The 17088-nt window shown below is 44.4% G+C and overlaps 1 protein-coding gene across 3 annotated transcripts in view; it reads left to right on the top strand.

Annotated features, from left to right (window-relative positions):
* Positions 1-16489, top strand: part of ZNF710 (zinc finger protein 710) — a 40732-nt gene extending 24243 nt beyond the window's left edge. For 2 of the 3 annotated variants that reach the window (XM_075575133.1, XM_075575134.1), the window contains exons 2-5: positions 418-1899; positions 3104-3295; positions 10768-10942; positions 11549-16489. In XM_075575133.1, coding sequence (XP_075431248.1) covers positions 436-1899; positions 3104-3295; positions 10768-10942; positions 11549-11718 — 2001 coding nt within the window. In that variant the 5' untranslated portion in view covers positions 418-435 and the 3' untranslated portion in view covers positions 11719-16489. Of the gene's footprint in view, positions 1-381; positions 1900-3103; positions 3296-10767; positions 10943-11548 lie in introns of those variants that run through there. The other variant, XM_075575132.1, reaches the window with a different exon arrangement.
* Positions 16490-17088: the final 599 nt, after the last annotated feature.

Raw genomic sequence — 17088 nt, 5'->3', positions numbered from 1 at the left:
TGGGAGAATTACACAGCTCATATTAGGCAGTTATTTTATTGTATGTTGCAGAAGAGGTATAGTTAATTGCCACCATAGGAGTCTGCTTGAAAATAAAATGTTTTGCAGATTAAATGAGCATATGAAAATGGAACAAATGTGTTTAAAGCTAGAAATAAATTAGGAGAAAAGCTGCAAAGAACACAACAATGTCACATTTCCTTAATAACTTTTGGCTTTATTGTATCAACTGTGAATATATGGCTTTACAGGGCAGAACGTAGAGGATGTAAAATACACGGTATAACATGTGTAAGGGCACCAGGCACCACACTTAACCATGGGAAAAGCAAGTCCTGGCCCCAAAGAGCTTTCCGTCTACTGTGAGCAGGTATATAGATGGTATACCTAACATATCTTTCTGTTGTGTTTTTACAGGGAGGATACATCATCTGGATGGTATGTAAGATGGATAGGTTTGCTGACTTTGGCACTCAGACGGATGCCGTAGTGGTGCTTTCTCTAGCCCAGGCCGCAGTTTTAGGATTGGTGTCTGAAAATGAGCTTTTTGGCGCCACCATCAGCCCCAGGGGTTTCTTCCCAACCTCAGGAAGTGAGTTTTCAGATAATGGGCCCAGTGAGGTCGAGCGGCCGGATGGGGTGACCTCCGCAAAGTCTGGAGGTAGGGTAGCAGCTCAGCCCCAGGAAGATGAGGCCTTGGACTCTGAAAAACACACGAGGAGGAAGAAACGCCTCCCGGTCCGTCTGGTGCCGAAGGTAAAATATGAGAAAGTGGAGGAAGAAGAGTTTGAAGAGGAAATCTACCAGGTAACGGTAGAGGCGAATCATGAAGAGAAGCCTCAGGGAAAACTCATGCTGGATACTGCGGAACCGGCGCGTGAAAACACCGTACAGAGCAGTACTGTGAAAATGATAGATCTCAGCGCATTCCGCAGGAGGCCGCGAAGGCTTCGCCACTTGCGTGAGAGGCAACGTCATGAGGTAGACACAAGTTACAGACACATTTTGCAGCACCCCATGCAGAACCCATACTCCCTTCCACCTGTGCCATTGATGCCCAGGAGCACAGGCTTGGAGGTCATGCAGAGACAATGTGGCTTCAACCCTAGTTTGCTGCCGCCTAATGACATTAGAGCCCCAGCTGTAAGATCTCCCAAGCAAGAGGAAAATGGGCAGAACTATGTATGGCAAGATCCTAATGAGTTTGAGACAGACACAGCTGAATCCATTGAGCGCAACAAAAAGGCTCAACTGGATCGTCTAGATATCAATGTCCAGATTGATGACTCCTACCTGGTGGAGGCTGGCGATCGTCAGAAGCGTTGGCAGTGCCGCATGTGTGAGAAATCTTATACCTCGAAATACAACCTCGTCACGCACATCCTGGGGCACAGCGGCATCAAGCCCCACTCATGCCCACACTGCAACAAACTCTTCAAACAGCCCAGTCATTTGCAAACGCATCTCCTCACGCACCAAGGTACGCGGCCACACAAGTGCGAGGTGTGCAACAAAGCTTTCACGCAGACCAGCCACCTGAAAAGGCATATGCTGCTTCACACAGACATCAAACCCTACAGCTGCCGCTTCTGTGGCCGGGGCTTTGCCTACCCCAGCGAGCTAAAAGCCCACGAAGTTAAACATGAGAATGGCCGGTGCCATGTGTGTGTTGAATGTGGCCTGGACTTTGCCACCCTAACGCAGCTGAAGCGTCACATTTCCTCACACCAAGGTCCTACTCTGTACCAGTGCATGGAGTGCAGCAAGTCCTTCCACTATCGCAGCCAGCTGCAGAACCACATGCTGAAGCACCAGAATGTCCGACCTTTTGTTTGCAAAGAGTGTGGCATGGAGTTTAGCCAGATCCACCATCTCAAGCAACATTCTCTAACACACAAGGTAGGTGTGAACCAAGGTAAAGACTAAGGGTCATCTTTACTCGGTGATACCAAGACATAAGACCCATTATGGCCGTTAAACGGAAAGGCCCATAAGGTGCCTTATGGCTTGGCTTGAGTTGGTTAATATGGCCCAAAGTCTCTGAGGAGCCTATGGAGAAGGATGGCCATTGTAGATCAAAAGAGGCAACAACACAAAAGCATTGTATATCCTGATACTCAATGTTGGATTACACACTACAATGTATTAATTCATTACAGCACTATTACTGTATACTGTGTAGAAGAATCCTGTGATGAAGCTTGCAGAACAAACCTGTGAAACTGCAAAATAGATGTAGTTCTAATTTCTTAGTTGTCACCAGCATATAATGAATCCCAATGCAGATAGGGAAAGTTTCCTAGCCTTAATGAAATATGCATAGGCATTCTATACGAATCCATCTTAATAGACAAATACTCAGTCTAAATCAAGTATGTTTGAGTGAATAAAAAGTAATATCTTGTATTTTTGTAATTGCAGTTTTGACTAGATTGTATCAAATGCTTGGGCTTTCTTTAACCATTGCCATTTCAGATTTCTTTTGCCTATTCTTTTTATTTTGTAGTGCAGAATTTATACTTACTGTGCTAAGTGGCCGTCAACAGCTCTCTGGCTCCCTCCTGTGTAAAAATAACAACATTGTTTATTGTAATGGAAGCGTGATGCTGGGAAACAGTCTTATTGCCGGGGTTTACTAAATATGGAAAAAGTCATGATCAGAGGAGATCTAAGACTTTCCAGCAATTTGGTATAATCAATAGGCTAGGAGGGCCAAATAGACCTGATTTTGTCTTTTTGAAGCTTTAAATAAGAGCCTTAGTATGACTGCTTTGTTTTATTTGGAGATGAGGCACCAACATTCAACATAAACTCACCATTTTCTTACTTTCATTGGGACAGGACAAAAAATAGGCATGGTTGTTTTTGTTTAAAACACACACACACACACACACACACACACACACACACACACACACACACACACACACACACACACACACACACACACACACACACACACACACACACACACACACACACACACGTTGATGAACACACACACACACACACACACACACACACACACACACACACACACACACGTTGATGAAAAGTACTTCTCACATTCTTGCTAGTAATTTCTGTCTTTCACCCCTTTCAGGGAGTCAAGGAGTTTAAGTGTGAGGTCTGTGGGCGGGAATTCACCCTGCATGCCAACATGAAGCGGCACATGCTGATCCATGCCAGCGTCCGCCCGTTCCAGTGCCATATCTGCTTTAAGACGTTTGTGCAGAAACAAACACTGAAGACCCATATGATAGTCCACTCCCCGGTCAAGCCCTTCAAATGCAAGGTACAAGCGCGGCGTGGCCGTGATCTCCACTCATGTGATGCCTATTCAGATCTGGGGGTTTTGTGCGTGTGAAAAAGGTCAGAAAGAGAAATCTAAACAGCGCTAATAAAGGAAAGTACAGGTACCTGCTATTTGGTATTCTGCCACCCAGACATTTGTGATTTATTCCTTTTATTTGACCTGTGTGTATACAATGCATTTCACAATCCTTCAGCACAAAATGGACTAAGTATTCAAAGTGAAATGACCTATGTATGTACAATGTGGCGGTGTGTTGGTCATTCATTATTCACAAAAATCCTGCAGACACCAAAATGGCACAATTTTACCCTGCTTTTGATAATTTCTTATATATGAACGATATATAGTGAGCACATGCAACCCTATTCAGTTGCAATATTGTTGCAAATCTTTCACATTTACTGTTGATAAATAAAAATGCAGTTTATAAATAGTGGCGTTCCATAATTTTAGTAGCTGCAGCTTCTCCTCCTGATAATAACGTTATTTCATATAGCGCCTTTCTCCCAATGGGACTCAAAGCGCGTCAGAATCATAGTGCGCAGCACATAGGACTGTTATCGACACAGTCCCGGCCCAGGTGAGCTTACAATCTATGTTCTTGGTGCCGGAGGCACAGGGAGATAAAGTGACAAGGTCCCAAGGAGCAGACACCGGAATTGAACCAGGATCCCGATTCCTGTGTCATTGTTGCAGCGGTGCGCAAACTGGGGGGCGCGAGACTGCCTGCGGGGGAGGGGGTGGCGCACGGTTTACAGAGGCCCCGCGCGCTTACCAAAGGTACTTAAGTTAAGTGCCGGGGGAGCTGCAGGATCTCTGTAAACCTTTACTTTTATATATATTTTTTTTTTGAGAAGCGCTTGTGTAATCTCCTTTTCGGATAGTGGGCCAAATTGAAAATTGTGGGCAGTGTTGGGAGGGGGTGGGGCTATGTGGGCAGTGTTGGGAGGGGGTGGGGCTATGTGGGCAGTGTTGGGAGGGGGTGGGGCTATATGGGCAGTGTTGGGAGGGGATGGGGCTATATGGGCAGTGTTGGGAGGGGGTGGGGCTATATGGGCAGTGTTGGGAGGGGGTGGGGCTATGTGGGCAGTGTTGGGAGGGGGTGGGGCTATGTGGGCAGTGTTGGGAGGGGGTGGGGCTATATGGGCAGTGTTGGGAGGGGGTGGGGCTATGTGGGCAGTGTTGGGAGGGGGTGGGGCTATGTGGGCAGTGTTGGGAGGGGGTGGGGCTATGTGGGCAGTGTTGGGAGGGGGTGGGGCTATGTGGGCAGTGTTGGGAGGGGATGGGGCTATATGGGCAGTGTTGGGAGGGGGTGGGGCTATATGGGCAGTGTTGGGAGGGGGTGGGGCTATGTGGGCAGTGTTGGGAGGGGGTGGGGCTATGTGGGCAGTGTTGGGAGGGGGTGGGGCTATGTGGGCAGTGTTGGGAGGGGGTGGGGCTATGTGGGCAGTGTTGGGAGGGGGTGGGGCTATGTGGGCAGTGTTGGGAGGGGGTGGGGCTATATGGGCAGTGTTGGGAGGGGGTGGGGCTATGTGGGCAGTGTTGGGAGGGGGTGGGGCTATGTGGGCAGTGTTGGGAGGGGGTGGGGCTATGTGGGCAGTGTTGGGAGGGGGTGGGGTATGTGGGCAGTGTTGGGAGGGGGTGGGGCTATAGGGTTACTCCCAGGATGAGATTCAGGTTTGTGGTTTGTGTTGTGTTTCGCTAATAAGTTAGCCATGGCAACGCGGCGAGGTCATGTGATGTCACGTTGCTATGGCAACATGACGTCATGACGCTGGAGCCGACGCTAAGGTAAGTGGGGTTGAGGGGGGGCGCGGTGACCGCCGGCAGGGGGCGCAGGGAAAAAAGTTTGCCCGCCCTGGTTTACAGTCAGTCTCTTTACTCGCTGATTCGCTCCTTCTTTTTACTTTGTATTTTCCTAGCAACTCGCACTAGTCACTGACCTGCCACAGATCTCCTCCGCTTCAGATTAAAGCAGCACAACCCCTCGCACTACATTATTTTTAAGTTCTCGGATTGAAGCCGGGGGTCTCCAGATCTGAACTGTGTTAATTTCAGCTCTAGCGACCCCGCTGCAGAAGATACCTACCTCCCAGAGAGGGTGCCAGTATCTCTGTGGAGTTTAAATGTCAAGGTCACGCGACCAATAGCAAGCCGCACCGGATGATGTCACGGCTTCCTATTGGCCCGCAGTGCGCGGGGCATTTAAACGCCGCCATTTCGTTAGGCACACAAATTTCCTGGCTGCAGATACCCACAGCACCTTCGGAGGCAAGCACAGCTGAACCCCGTTATAACGCGTTGCTCGATTTCCAGCTGATAAGAACGCGTTATAATCGGGATCGCGAAAAAAATAATGCCTGCTGCAATCACTTACCCGGCATCTGCAGCTCTCTCCGCTTCATCAGCTTCCAGAGAGGGGGGGGGGGTGCGCGTGCGTCCCCCCATCAGTGCAGGAGAGAAGCCTGTGAACTCCGGAGCCAGCCTCCCTCTCTCCTTCCCCCCGGCTGAGAGAGTGCAGGAGAGAAGCCTGGGAACTCCGGAGCCAGCCTCCCTCTCTCCTTCCCCCCCGGCTGAGAGAGTGCAGGAGAGAAGCCTGGGAACTCCGGAGCCAGCCTCCCTCTCTCCTTCCCCCCCGGCTGAGAGAGTGCAGGAGAGAAGCCGCGGTGAGTTGCAAGTAAACTTGCTTATACTCTGAGGTATGTAAACACTCATAATGCAGCCAAGACAGGGGAGGGTGAGCAGAGCCACTGCTCAAAGAAACAGAATTATCTCTTGGCTTTCGCTCAGTATTAGAGAAAGGAAGTAACCATAGGTACATGTCAGCACTGACATTACTAGTCTATTGTAGTATGCTGGTGACAAATTGTATAGTGTTTTGCATGTGCTGTGTTGGTGGACAATGTTTGAGGTGATATCATATTAGTGAGGGGGTGAGCAGAAGTATACAGTTTTCTTAAAGCTTCAATGCACTAGCATTGGTACATTTTGAATTAGCAGAGGCACTATAAGAATATACACCCTGGCACCGACTAGGACCCAAAAGGTCATTTTGTTGTTCACACGGAGATGGCATGCTTCCCTTTTGCTGCCCAACTACCAATTAGAGAAGCTAAGGTAGTATTCTATTGTATATGAACAGTGCAGGTGAGCCGGGGGAGGGGTGGTTTCCCACCATGCAGGGCACTGCATTGATTGTACATTAATTGGACATGATCAATCTGACACTCATGGGGTTAAGAGTAAAGCTCTTTAATCGCACACCTAATTAAGTTTCTATTCACACTCTAATTTCAGTGAGTAGATCTGGACACTGTGTGCCGTTTTCTTCGGGTAAGGGGGTTAGGACTGGCAGATAAATATACTGTATGTGTGTATTCTGTTTAGCACATACTGTAATTATTATTAGTGTGTGTGTGTGTGTGTGTGTGTGTGTGTGTGTGTGTGTGTGTGTGTGTGTGTGTGTGTGTGTGTGTGTGTGTGTGTGTGTGTGTGTGTGTGTGTGTGTGTGTGTGTGTGTGTGTGTGTGTGTACATGGCAAATCCTGGAAGTTTGCCAAAAAAATAAATGACATTATTTTTTTTTTGTAAACGGGAGCCACGCTAACACCGCGTTATAAGTGGATACGCGTTGTAGCAGATCGAGCTATAACGGGATTGAGCTGCCTCTCTGGAAAGAGGGGGTCCTCTGAGCTGAAATTAACACAGTTCCGCTAATGAGACCCCCTGCGTCAAACCTAGAACTATGTAATGTAGTGCAGGTTGTTTTTCTGCTTGAATCCCGTTTCTTTTTTTACTGAAAACCAGGGCTTGAAAAATTATCCAAAAAAGCTACTCGCCACCTAACCCCGCCCCCACTTGAAAAAAGGGTATAAATTCCTAATAAGAACTAATAACATTCATTTTTGACGTAACACTTTATTTATTGTATTACATTTATACTTTACTACAATTACCAAACGCACATTCGCAGCTAGCTCAAACTCCTACACCCACCACATCATGAATATATATATATTTATGTCGTAGGAGTTTGAGCTATCTGGGAATGTGTGTTAATCAATCTCTAACTGGTAACAGTTGGTTGGAGGTAGGTGGCACCTCCCCCCAGAGCTCACCCCTCCCCACCTTTTTAACTTGGGAGGTATTTTCACTTTGCTGCAAGAACAGGACCTACTGTGGTTCTTTCCCCTCATACAGAGGTAAAGGGAAGGATTCCCAGTATAGTGTAGGACCTGTATTTTTGGTTATACCTTGACGTTTTGGTATGCAGGCTTACGACACTTTGGCCAAAGGGTTTAACTAAATAACCAAGTAATTATTATTATTATTGAAGAATTTATACTTATTACCATATGTTTTGTCAATTGAATGGAGCATTGGGCACCCCTGTCTTTTGTTGTTTTACTACAATTACTCCTTGTTACTTGTGTGTGTCGGATGACCTCACTAATCTAGAAAAAAAAGTGAGTGTGAATGACTAGTTTCCTGAACACCTTAACCAGTGTCTGGATGCCCCCGCTTCACAATTTCCAAAGCAGCAATCCCGCCTGGGATCTTACCTGATGCGCAGTCCCTCAATATCCAGGTACCCCCATTCCCGCAATGTTATACATTGGAGGGGATGTGTTCCCTACCTGTCTTCTGGGTTAGGGGGGATTCCGATGTCTCCCGTGTGAACTTGGGAGTCAGATCTGGAAGAAAGCAATATAGGTTATTTTGGTGTAGGTATAGGGCAGTATATATATATAATATTAATATAATATTATAATATATAATATATATATATTGGTCGACAAATCACCAAAAAATCTACTCGCCGAACAAAAAAATCTACTCGCCACCTAGTACCACACGTGTGCTGCTTGGGCCAATAGGAGCTCGCCACGATGTTAAATCCACTCGCCCGGGGCGTGCAAATGTATAGGTTTGTCGAACACTGTTATATATATATATATATATATATATATATACTGCTGCGGCCAAGTTTATTCGAGCATTTGCCCGTTCTTGGCCGCAGCAGTATCCTGGCGCGCGCCGGAGGGTGACGGGCGCGCGCCGAAGCAGCGGAAGAGCGCCCTCCGATCGGGGCGCTCTCCCTACCGCTGCCGGGTCCGCCGGGTCCCCCGGAACCCCCTGCCGCCGTCCCGCGATCGCGTGACACCAGGGCTCCCTCGGGGAGCCCTGGACGCGCGTGCAGGGGGCGCTGGCACCCGATGATGCGTGACCGCGCATCGGTGATGCGTGACCGCGCATCGGTGATGCGCGGCACGCTGAGGGAGTGCGGCTCGCAAGCCGGGACATTTCCCGGCTTGCGGAATGAGCCGCACTCGGATAAACTGTGTCGGCAGTGTATATATATATATATATATATATATATATATATATATATATATATATATATATATATATATCCAGCTGTCACGGTCCTTCCTTCCCGTCCCGGCCTCTGAAATCCGCAAGGACGGAAGAAACGCGTAGGGATATGTGGCAGTGAACCTACGGTGGTTGAGCAGCTCACAGCTACCAACGTGAAGACGCAGAGACGCAGAGACGTATGTGAAGTCCCTTCCGGGTCCCAGTGCTCCACGAGAGAGGTGAATGGCGGCCGCACGCTACAACTAAGCAGTCGCAAAGGAAAGTACAGATTCCCTTACTCTCTGGGACAACGGCTGATACAGACACAAGATCCAGCATTCTAAAGGACTTCAGTTTACACAGAGGTGATCGTGGAGTCTTCAGTTGGTGCATGGGCTGGTCCCATAATATGCCTGATTTTATCAGACAAATTGTAAGTGTGCATTTGTCTTGTCCGTGATGTATTAAAATTCATATCTGATTTTACACAAGGATCGGGCGCTTTTCTCTTTTTTCTAAATATATATATATATATATATATATATATATATCCAGCTGTCACGGTCCTTCCTTCCCGTCCCGGCCTCTCATTTTCTCTCCATCCAGAGAGAAGTGGTTCTGCGGACGATGCTGTACCCGGGGTGATTTCCACAAAAAGTCCCCCCCACTCCCTCCTGGTGTTTCTACAGATGACCTTTCCTTCTTATTTAAATGCAATTCATACTTTTACTAATTAACTTTAAGTTTGAAGTGTACCTACAAGTTCATATTCTGTGTGCCATAGAATATTTAGTGGACTTTCCTTTGTAGCTTTGAAGTAAATATTGCATCCTATAATCTTTAATGCATGAGCATTTTAAGTGAAACTTCGTTGTCTTGTCACCGTTTTGTCACAGTTTGTATTTGTGATTGTGTTTTGATTTTTTATTAAAAACATCATGTCCGTGACAAAACGCAAAGGAGTTTCACTTAGAACGCGCACACACACCCGTTTTAACTATTTGCATTTCTATATTTATACCAACAGTTAATTCCTCGTGTGTGTGTGTGTGTGTAGGTGGGTGGGTGACTGACTGTGACACTAGACTGACTGACTGGGTGTCTCACACTACACTGTGTGGGTGGGTGACTGACTGTATTCATTGGGAAGGGGCCATTAATTGGGAAGGGAGGCCCACCTGTGCAGCAGAGAGTTCGGTGTGGCCCAGATGACTGATCATGATGTTGCGGCCTACTTCTGGGGTCCTGCACATGCGTGCGTCAGCGGGCGGGCCAGCACGTGGCGCTGGGCATGCTTGGCTCTGGTCGCGTCGGCTCCCGTCCTCCACGGCGCGGGACTGCAGAGTGGAAGCGGAACGATGCTTCCCCTTCCACCGCATCCCGTGGAGTGAGGCATGTTTCCTGGAGTTCCATTGGCATGGTCAGGGAGTTCCTGTACAGCTGCCCATGCGGCGCGCACCCAGCTGAATAGGACTGCCCAGTCACCCTCAGCTTCCTCCTTGCACTACACAGTGCCGCGTCTACTCCGAGGCTGCCTCCTTGACACCGCATAGCTTCCAGTTGGCATGGCAACGCGGCATCATTTGATGCAGTTGGGGGAGAATGCAGGCTGAGGAAAATGCCGGTAGATGCTGCACCCCACTGCCACAGCACCCCGCCGAAAACACCTCGCTAGCGGATAAAATGCACACACCTGAGGCGTTTGGGCGAGTGCATTTGTCGAGGCGTGCTGAAGACCATGTATTTTTTAAACTCTGCAAACCGTTTTTATATCCTGAATGAATAGTGCACCAGAATACAATCTTTATGAATACTAATGATTACAAAATACTGTACTATTTACAAACATATTATTTTACATGAAAGCCATTTGATATATTGTTATTAAGTTGCTGGCTATCATTAACCTCTTGAGGCCAAAGGGGCCGGCATGGCTTTGCTTGCCTATGTCAGCAGAAGGGTAAAGCAAGTGTGAGTGCTAGCACCTATAGGAATTGTCTCCATTTTGTTTGTTCACCGTAAAAACCAGACTACCAACTATTTATGTATTGTTGGCGTGTCCTTCTGTTAATCTGCATTTTACTGTTTGTCCAGGTTTGCGGGAAGTCTTTTAACCGGATGTACAATTTGCTTGGTCATATGCACCTTCACGCTGGATATAAGCCCTTCAAGTGCCCATATTGCTCTAGCAAGTTCAACCTGAAGGGTAATCTCAGTCGCCACATGAAGGTCAAGCACGGAGTCATGGACACCAGCCTAGACAGCCAAGGTACAGAAAGTAAAAGGAGATATTTAATCCTGATTTTCGTTTCTCATGGTCCAATTAAAGATGCAGGTCCACTTATTTTATTCATGAATTTAGCTGCCTTACATTTTCATGTTTCAACCATTCCCATACTGCACACTGAAAACCTCCAATGTGTCTATATTGTGAAAAGTGAAGGCAAAAGTGTCATCTCCCCCCCCCCCCCCCCCCACCCCTTGCAGATGCTCATTGGGCACCATTGTAATTTTACATTAACTGGTCCATACAACTATGGATTTATTGCTGCAACCTATAGGGCTCAGCTCCACACATCCTTTGCAAATAAACTTCAGTACTGCTGTTTGTTAAAGTTATACAATGTATCTAGCAAAGCAATGAGTTGCGGATTGCAGAAAAGGCGTTAAAAATGGTAGAAGTGTTATATTGGTGAGTGTTATAACTTTGCTACAACTCCAGTGTGCCATGTAATGCAAAAAAACAAAGATCATGAGTCCATGGGGGGGTCTATTTTTGAGATATACATATTATAGTCATATAAAAGTGATATAGCCAGACTGTTTTGGTGCTTATAATGGGTACCTGCCTAACCTGATGTCTGTAATGCTGCAGATCCTATGATGGACCTTCCAGACCCAGATGCCAATGCTCTGGATGTTCAGCAGGAGATGGATGAGTATGAGGAGAATTCATACAGTTACAGAGAAGCAGAAAATGTTGCAGATGGGCATGTGCTGACTGAACAGACCATGAAGGAAATGGTCTATTATAACGTGTTGTAGCTGAAAAGCAATGGTCCACCTCGCTGAAGAAAGTGCTGTCCAATGAAGATGGGATAATCTTTCAAAACTTTTCTCTTTTTCTTGCTCTCTAAGAAATGAGCTAGTGCTCCGTCTCTGAGACGAGAGCTTGTAACTGTTCATTGTGACCGTAACTACTAGAGAAATATTAATGGGTTTCCAGACTGGACTTAAAGAAGCTCAAGTACATCGCTTCTCCTCAGTGGCTGCCATAATGATTTGATAAAGAAGGAAATTGACTCAGATTTATTTTCTCTAGGCTGTGAGACACCTCTTTGCCTTGATTAGAAGTTGTACTGTCATGTTTATAGGGGTCCTTGTAAGGGCCAGCACAGCGTGCATTTTTGTAGTTTGAGCACTGGTGTTTTGAGCGGCTTGCTTTTTTTTTTTTGGTCACATTTTCTATGTGCATTCTCTGACCTTTCTATGAAGGCAGCACTGCAGCTTGACCGCTACCGGACGGGACCTTAGTTCTACTGTGTAGGAACATCCACTTCTTCTTTTTTTTTTTTTTTTGAGACTCTTTGTCTTACATTGAGTGGGACTTGTTTAAGATAGGCCTTTGAGAGAGAATGTGAATGAATTCAGTCCTCCGTCCTGGCATCAATGCATAGTGTCACTGTGCCAGGTGACAGGATATTCAAAATGTCCAGCATTAAAGGGTTAAAATGCCTAAAGAGACAGGGATACAATGTTCCTCTGGATTGTAGGGAAGGTCTATAGCACGAGTTCTATAAACAGATTCCCTCTTTGGTTTGCTTAACTGCTATGGTTCAGCTATCCCACAGCAGAGCAGCTCCTACTGCATACTTACATATTTTAGGGAGGGGAATATGTTTTTGTTAAATGTAAACTGCAGCATTACAAGTTGTACTCTACCTCTTCTGCACTCTTTTGTCCCTACTGTGGAGTTTGAGATGTATTTTTTCCATTGGGCTCTTTACTGCCCAGATGGAAATGGTGAGCGTGTCAGATAATGCTTTTGAATAAAACGGTTATTCAGCATTTGAGTTATGGTCACAAGCATCTTGAACTGTAAGATCCCACACCTGAGATTTAGTAGTTCTGTGTTCCAGAACAATGTTTGGTGTTATTTGGCTTGTCTTATTAGCCTCCCCTGCCTGGTGTGGGTTATGTGAGCTCTACAGAGGGAGCAATAAAGCATAGTTTAGAGGGTAATTGATACTGGAATTCTCTTTAACTACTATGCTTTGCCTCTTCCTTTTAGAGATGATCCCAAAAAAAATGTGAACCCAGACAGAACTCCTTAGCCCTTTATTTCCTTAGCATAATTACCAAAAAAAAAAAAAAAAAAACCTATATAAATGGCTCTTATTAGGAGTCAAGGTTTTTTTTTTTTTAACACCACCACCAGTTTTTAAAGGACACAAATGTACACTATGGGATACCAATGGCAAATCTCTAAAAAAATAGTGTCGTCCCCACTGTCCTGAGTTGTTGCAATATTTCACCATTCATCTTTAAAGACTGTTCCATAAACTAAATAGCTGAGAATGTTTTCACTGCTGCATTAAGACCTGCGCAGATATGGTCACTTATATTCTGGGACACATCTTACTGGTGCTGTACTGGTAATCTGCATTGTTCAGCACCACTCTGATAGTGGAAAAGCCAACAATTCAATGCAGAGAAAGGCGTGCTTTTCTCACTAGCATAGAAAAAGCCTGCACATTTTGGGGTATGTATACACATACACCTCATGTATTTAATATGGATGTGGGGATAAAGTGTTTTTTAAGTCCGTATTTTTTCCTGCGATGCTGTAATTGAAGAGAACCATAATGCTCTTTATAACCAGTTCTCACATGGCTACTGCCTACAAGGCAATACACTGAAGCAGTTGTGTTAGTTTTTATTGCAGTTGGAAGTAAAGCTGCCTAAGCTTTATAGGTCTGAATTATATTTCATCAAGGTGAAAAGGTAAAATGTGTACAAAGATTAAACAAAATGTAGGTATTTTAAGAACGTATTTATTTTTGCTTAACTGTTCTGTAGGATTTATGTTCATTTTCTCAGCTTATTTCAACCACATCCACTTGTTTTCTGTCAAATTATATTTTTAAAGTAAAGAAAATAGTAAGTTATAATGGAACTCAGGATTTGGATTGTTACTTCCTTAACCCACTCAATAGGCTAAACCAAAGATGGGAGATTTATCACTAATGCGCTTTATTGAAGAAACTGGCCTTAAAAAAAATTCAAAGCAGATTTTGGATCCGCTATTAACCTCTTCCGTGCCAAACGGCCTGCAACACGCTGGCTCACAATATATTGGGGCCAACGGAACAAACAGCAGATCAGAGTCTGAGCAATTTGCAACAGTTTTGCTTTTTTGTCAATTCTGCACCCGAGGGTCATGAATTTTCTCTATTTGCATCAAAACGTGTGTGTGAAATAATAACAAATTTGGCTATGATGAGATTAAGATTATGAAGTTATTTTTATTTGCCTATCAGAAACAAATATTAAACTTGTGTAGAAACGTGAACATTTAAATCCAAAAGACAGAAAGTAATTACATTTTATAGAGGCAGCACTTGGCTTCTTTAATATCCATACCCGAAAATGAACTTGTCTCACGAACTAGCGATGGCCATACTGGGAATACAAAGTAACAACTCAACCGTAATGGCTGTTAAATGCCCAGTTTCTGTCTTTGGTAAAAGTGAAGTGGAGTGCATTTAAAGTTAGTGGTCGCAAAACATATGCCCAGTACTATGTTACACCTAGTCAAAGCAAAACTGCTGCAGATTAGCACCCGTAACTCACTTCTAACCACCGATCCCCAATTGGATCAGTGGCAGAGTTGGTGGTGTGGCGTTGTCCCATCATGCGTTTTCTTAATCTAGAATAAACTTAAGGTGTTTCTGGTTCAAACTTCCAACAGTTTCTGGTCTGCATGACATTGTTCTGGTTTGATTTCTCGGTCTGATCTGTTGTAAATCAGTCTAGTTTGTAACACAAGTACTTTAGGGGTTCAATTTTTCTACTCTAAAGCATTTTAGATGCATTTTCCGGGTGAAGAACTAAACCCTGTGAACAGCAGAGTAGTATTCAAAGATGATTGTGACCTGCGACTTGTAAAAATGAAAATGCAATACAGAATACTAAATTGTCCCACTTCTGACCATCTAAAGCTTGTTGTACAGATTTACAAATGTAAAACTCAGTCTGACCTTTCTACTTGGTCTATATACTGAATCCCTCTAAGCCAATGACTTGTCAAACTGACCAACCAAATCACAGACTCCCTCGGGTCTGCTTTACCTTTAGGGATGGATGTGGGATTGGGGAATCAGGAAGAGGTATGATGTAGGTACATTTATTCATGCAGCTGCTGGCTGTCCCAGCTCTATGCAGCATTTCCTGCAGTTTTCTGACTAGAGAAGAAGTTAATATCAAGCATATAAATGTATTCCCTTCCAATAATACCAGACATACCTTACTTTGTGCGTAAACTTGCTTGTTTCTAAAGCTAAATTAATATCTTTGAAAATCAGATCTGGCAGAATGTCACATACCAGAACTACCTCCTGTATCATTCATACCACACAACCTGAACCTCATTTCGGTCCGTGACCATTTCCTTATACACGAGATACTTTTATTAGGCCCATATCATGACAGTATAAAGAATTGTTTGTGAGCAGGTAACAGATCTAAATCCATTTAAAGAAAGGCAGATACAGGATAAGCACAATGCTAATGGATAACTGCTAAGCCTAAAATGAAGATTTGTACTGTAGAGACTTTCCATGGTGAGATTGTCAGTGTACATTTTCAAGACATTGCCTCATTTAGTGCTAAGAATCACTGCCATTTCTAACCATTATTTATCTATCCATTTCTTTTCAATTTGGGAAAATAACAAACTAAAGCATTGTCATACAGGTAATCTGCACTGCATTAAAACTGATGCACATTAAGACTTTCAGGCCCAGGTTGGAGATTAAACTTTAAAAAAGTTTAAAGATTGTTGCGTTAGAAGATTCACCCAAATGCAATTGAAACTGTATAGTTTCAAACGTTAAGCTTCTCATCCATGTCCCTTTACAGTACTACCACAAAACCTTACTTTGCTATTCCATCCAGCCCCTCCGAACTGTGTGATCCCCCTCCCTTAACTAAACCACTATTTTCAATCTCTTGATTCCCCAAGTATTTAAGTTACTGGGTTTAAATCTTCCTCAGGGAAAATTAAATGGCAGCCAAATTTCTGGCTAACAGGACATGTTGCAGCTTTCTATTGGATGTCATTTAAATCTCCTTCCAAAACCAGGTGTAATATGCAACTTCACCAGTATGCATTTTGGGAACCAGGGGGGCTCTGGAGCTGTAAATAGTGGGGTTCGGCTCTAAGACCCCTGTTCCAATCATGCAACAATGAAGGTGTATGCATTTCTCTATTTGCATGAAGCAAATTACAATTAAGCAAAAAAAACAAAAAAAAACTATAGTTGGTATGTGTATTTTTTGCGTCAAGGAAGTTACATTAAAGTATGCTACCTATAAATATCTTGAAGGTGCCCTTTGTGGTTTAAAATCCTAGGAGTTTCCTAATGTACATTTAACAAATGAACCTTAATGCCATTTGTGCAGCGCTCTACTGTCTAACTTTTTTTTAAGTGTTTACTTTGCAATAAACATCTAGGTTCTCTCGAGTTATTTATAAGAGATGCAGTGATGTCAAGGATGCATCTATTTTGTTTAATAAAGCAGGTATTGTAACTTTTTTGTTTGCATGTCGTTTTTACCCAAGCAACATAAGTTCTTGTTGCAGTCAAGAATTAAAGCGACTGGATGTACCTTGCTGATAAGTCCCATGGACACCTTACATTTATAGAAGCTTTCAAAAGCTCATATTTTGCCCACTAACTTAACCAACGTTAGATTAATTGAAACCTAAAAATTGCAGCTATAACCTTCCACAAGAAGAGACCTTTCTGCCAGCTTTCCAAGTCTGCAAAAGGAAAGGAATCCGCACCAAACCAATTATAAGTCAGCCCCATACACAATCGGCTGGGGAGTAGTGAAAATGGATGGAGGCAAAGTAAAACCTAACACATTAGGCAAGGAGATTCCCACACCATAAATATAGGGATGTTCTGATATTTTCACCATACCCGTGAGTGCTCTAGTAGCAGTTTGTGGGAGTCTGTTGTCTTTTAGGTTTCTTTGCCTTTATCAACTCCAAGTCAGCTATGTTGATCCAACAGGAAGCTTCCTGTGGGGGGTCTTAATACCAGAAGTAAAAGGGTCTCAGCTGGATACAGTATACTATTTTAGTTTAAATCTTAACCCACTGCAGCAATGCTCTAAGTGGTTTTATAC

This window comes from Ascaphus truei, chromosome 18 (genome assembly GCF_040206685.1).
Source record: "Ascaphus truei isolate aAscTru1 chromosome 18, aAscTru1.hap1, whole genome shotgun sequence".
Classification (NCBI taxonomy): domain Eukaryota; kingdom Metazoa; phylum Chordata; class Amphibia; order Anura; family Ascaphidae; genus Ascaphus; species Ascaphus truei.
Note: the sequence above shows the minus strand (reverse complement) of the source record. Positions and strands in the feature narration are given on the sequence as shown.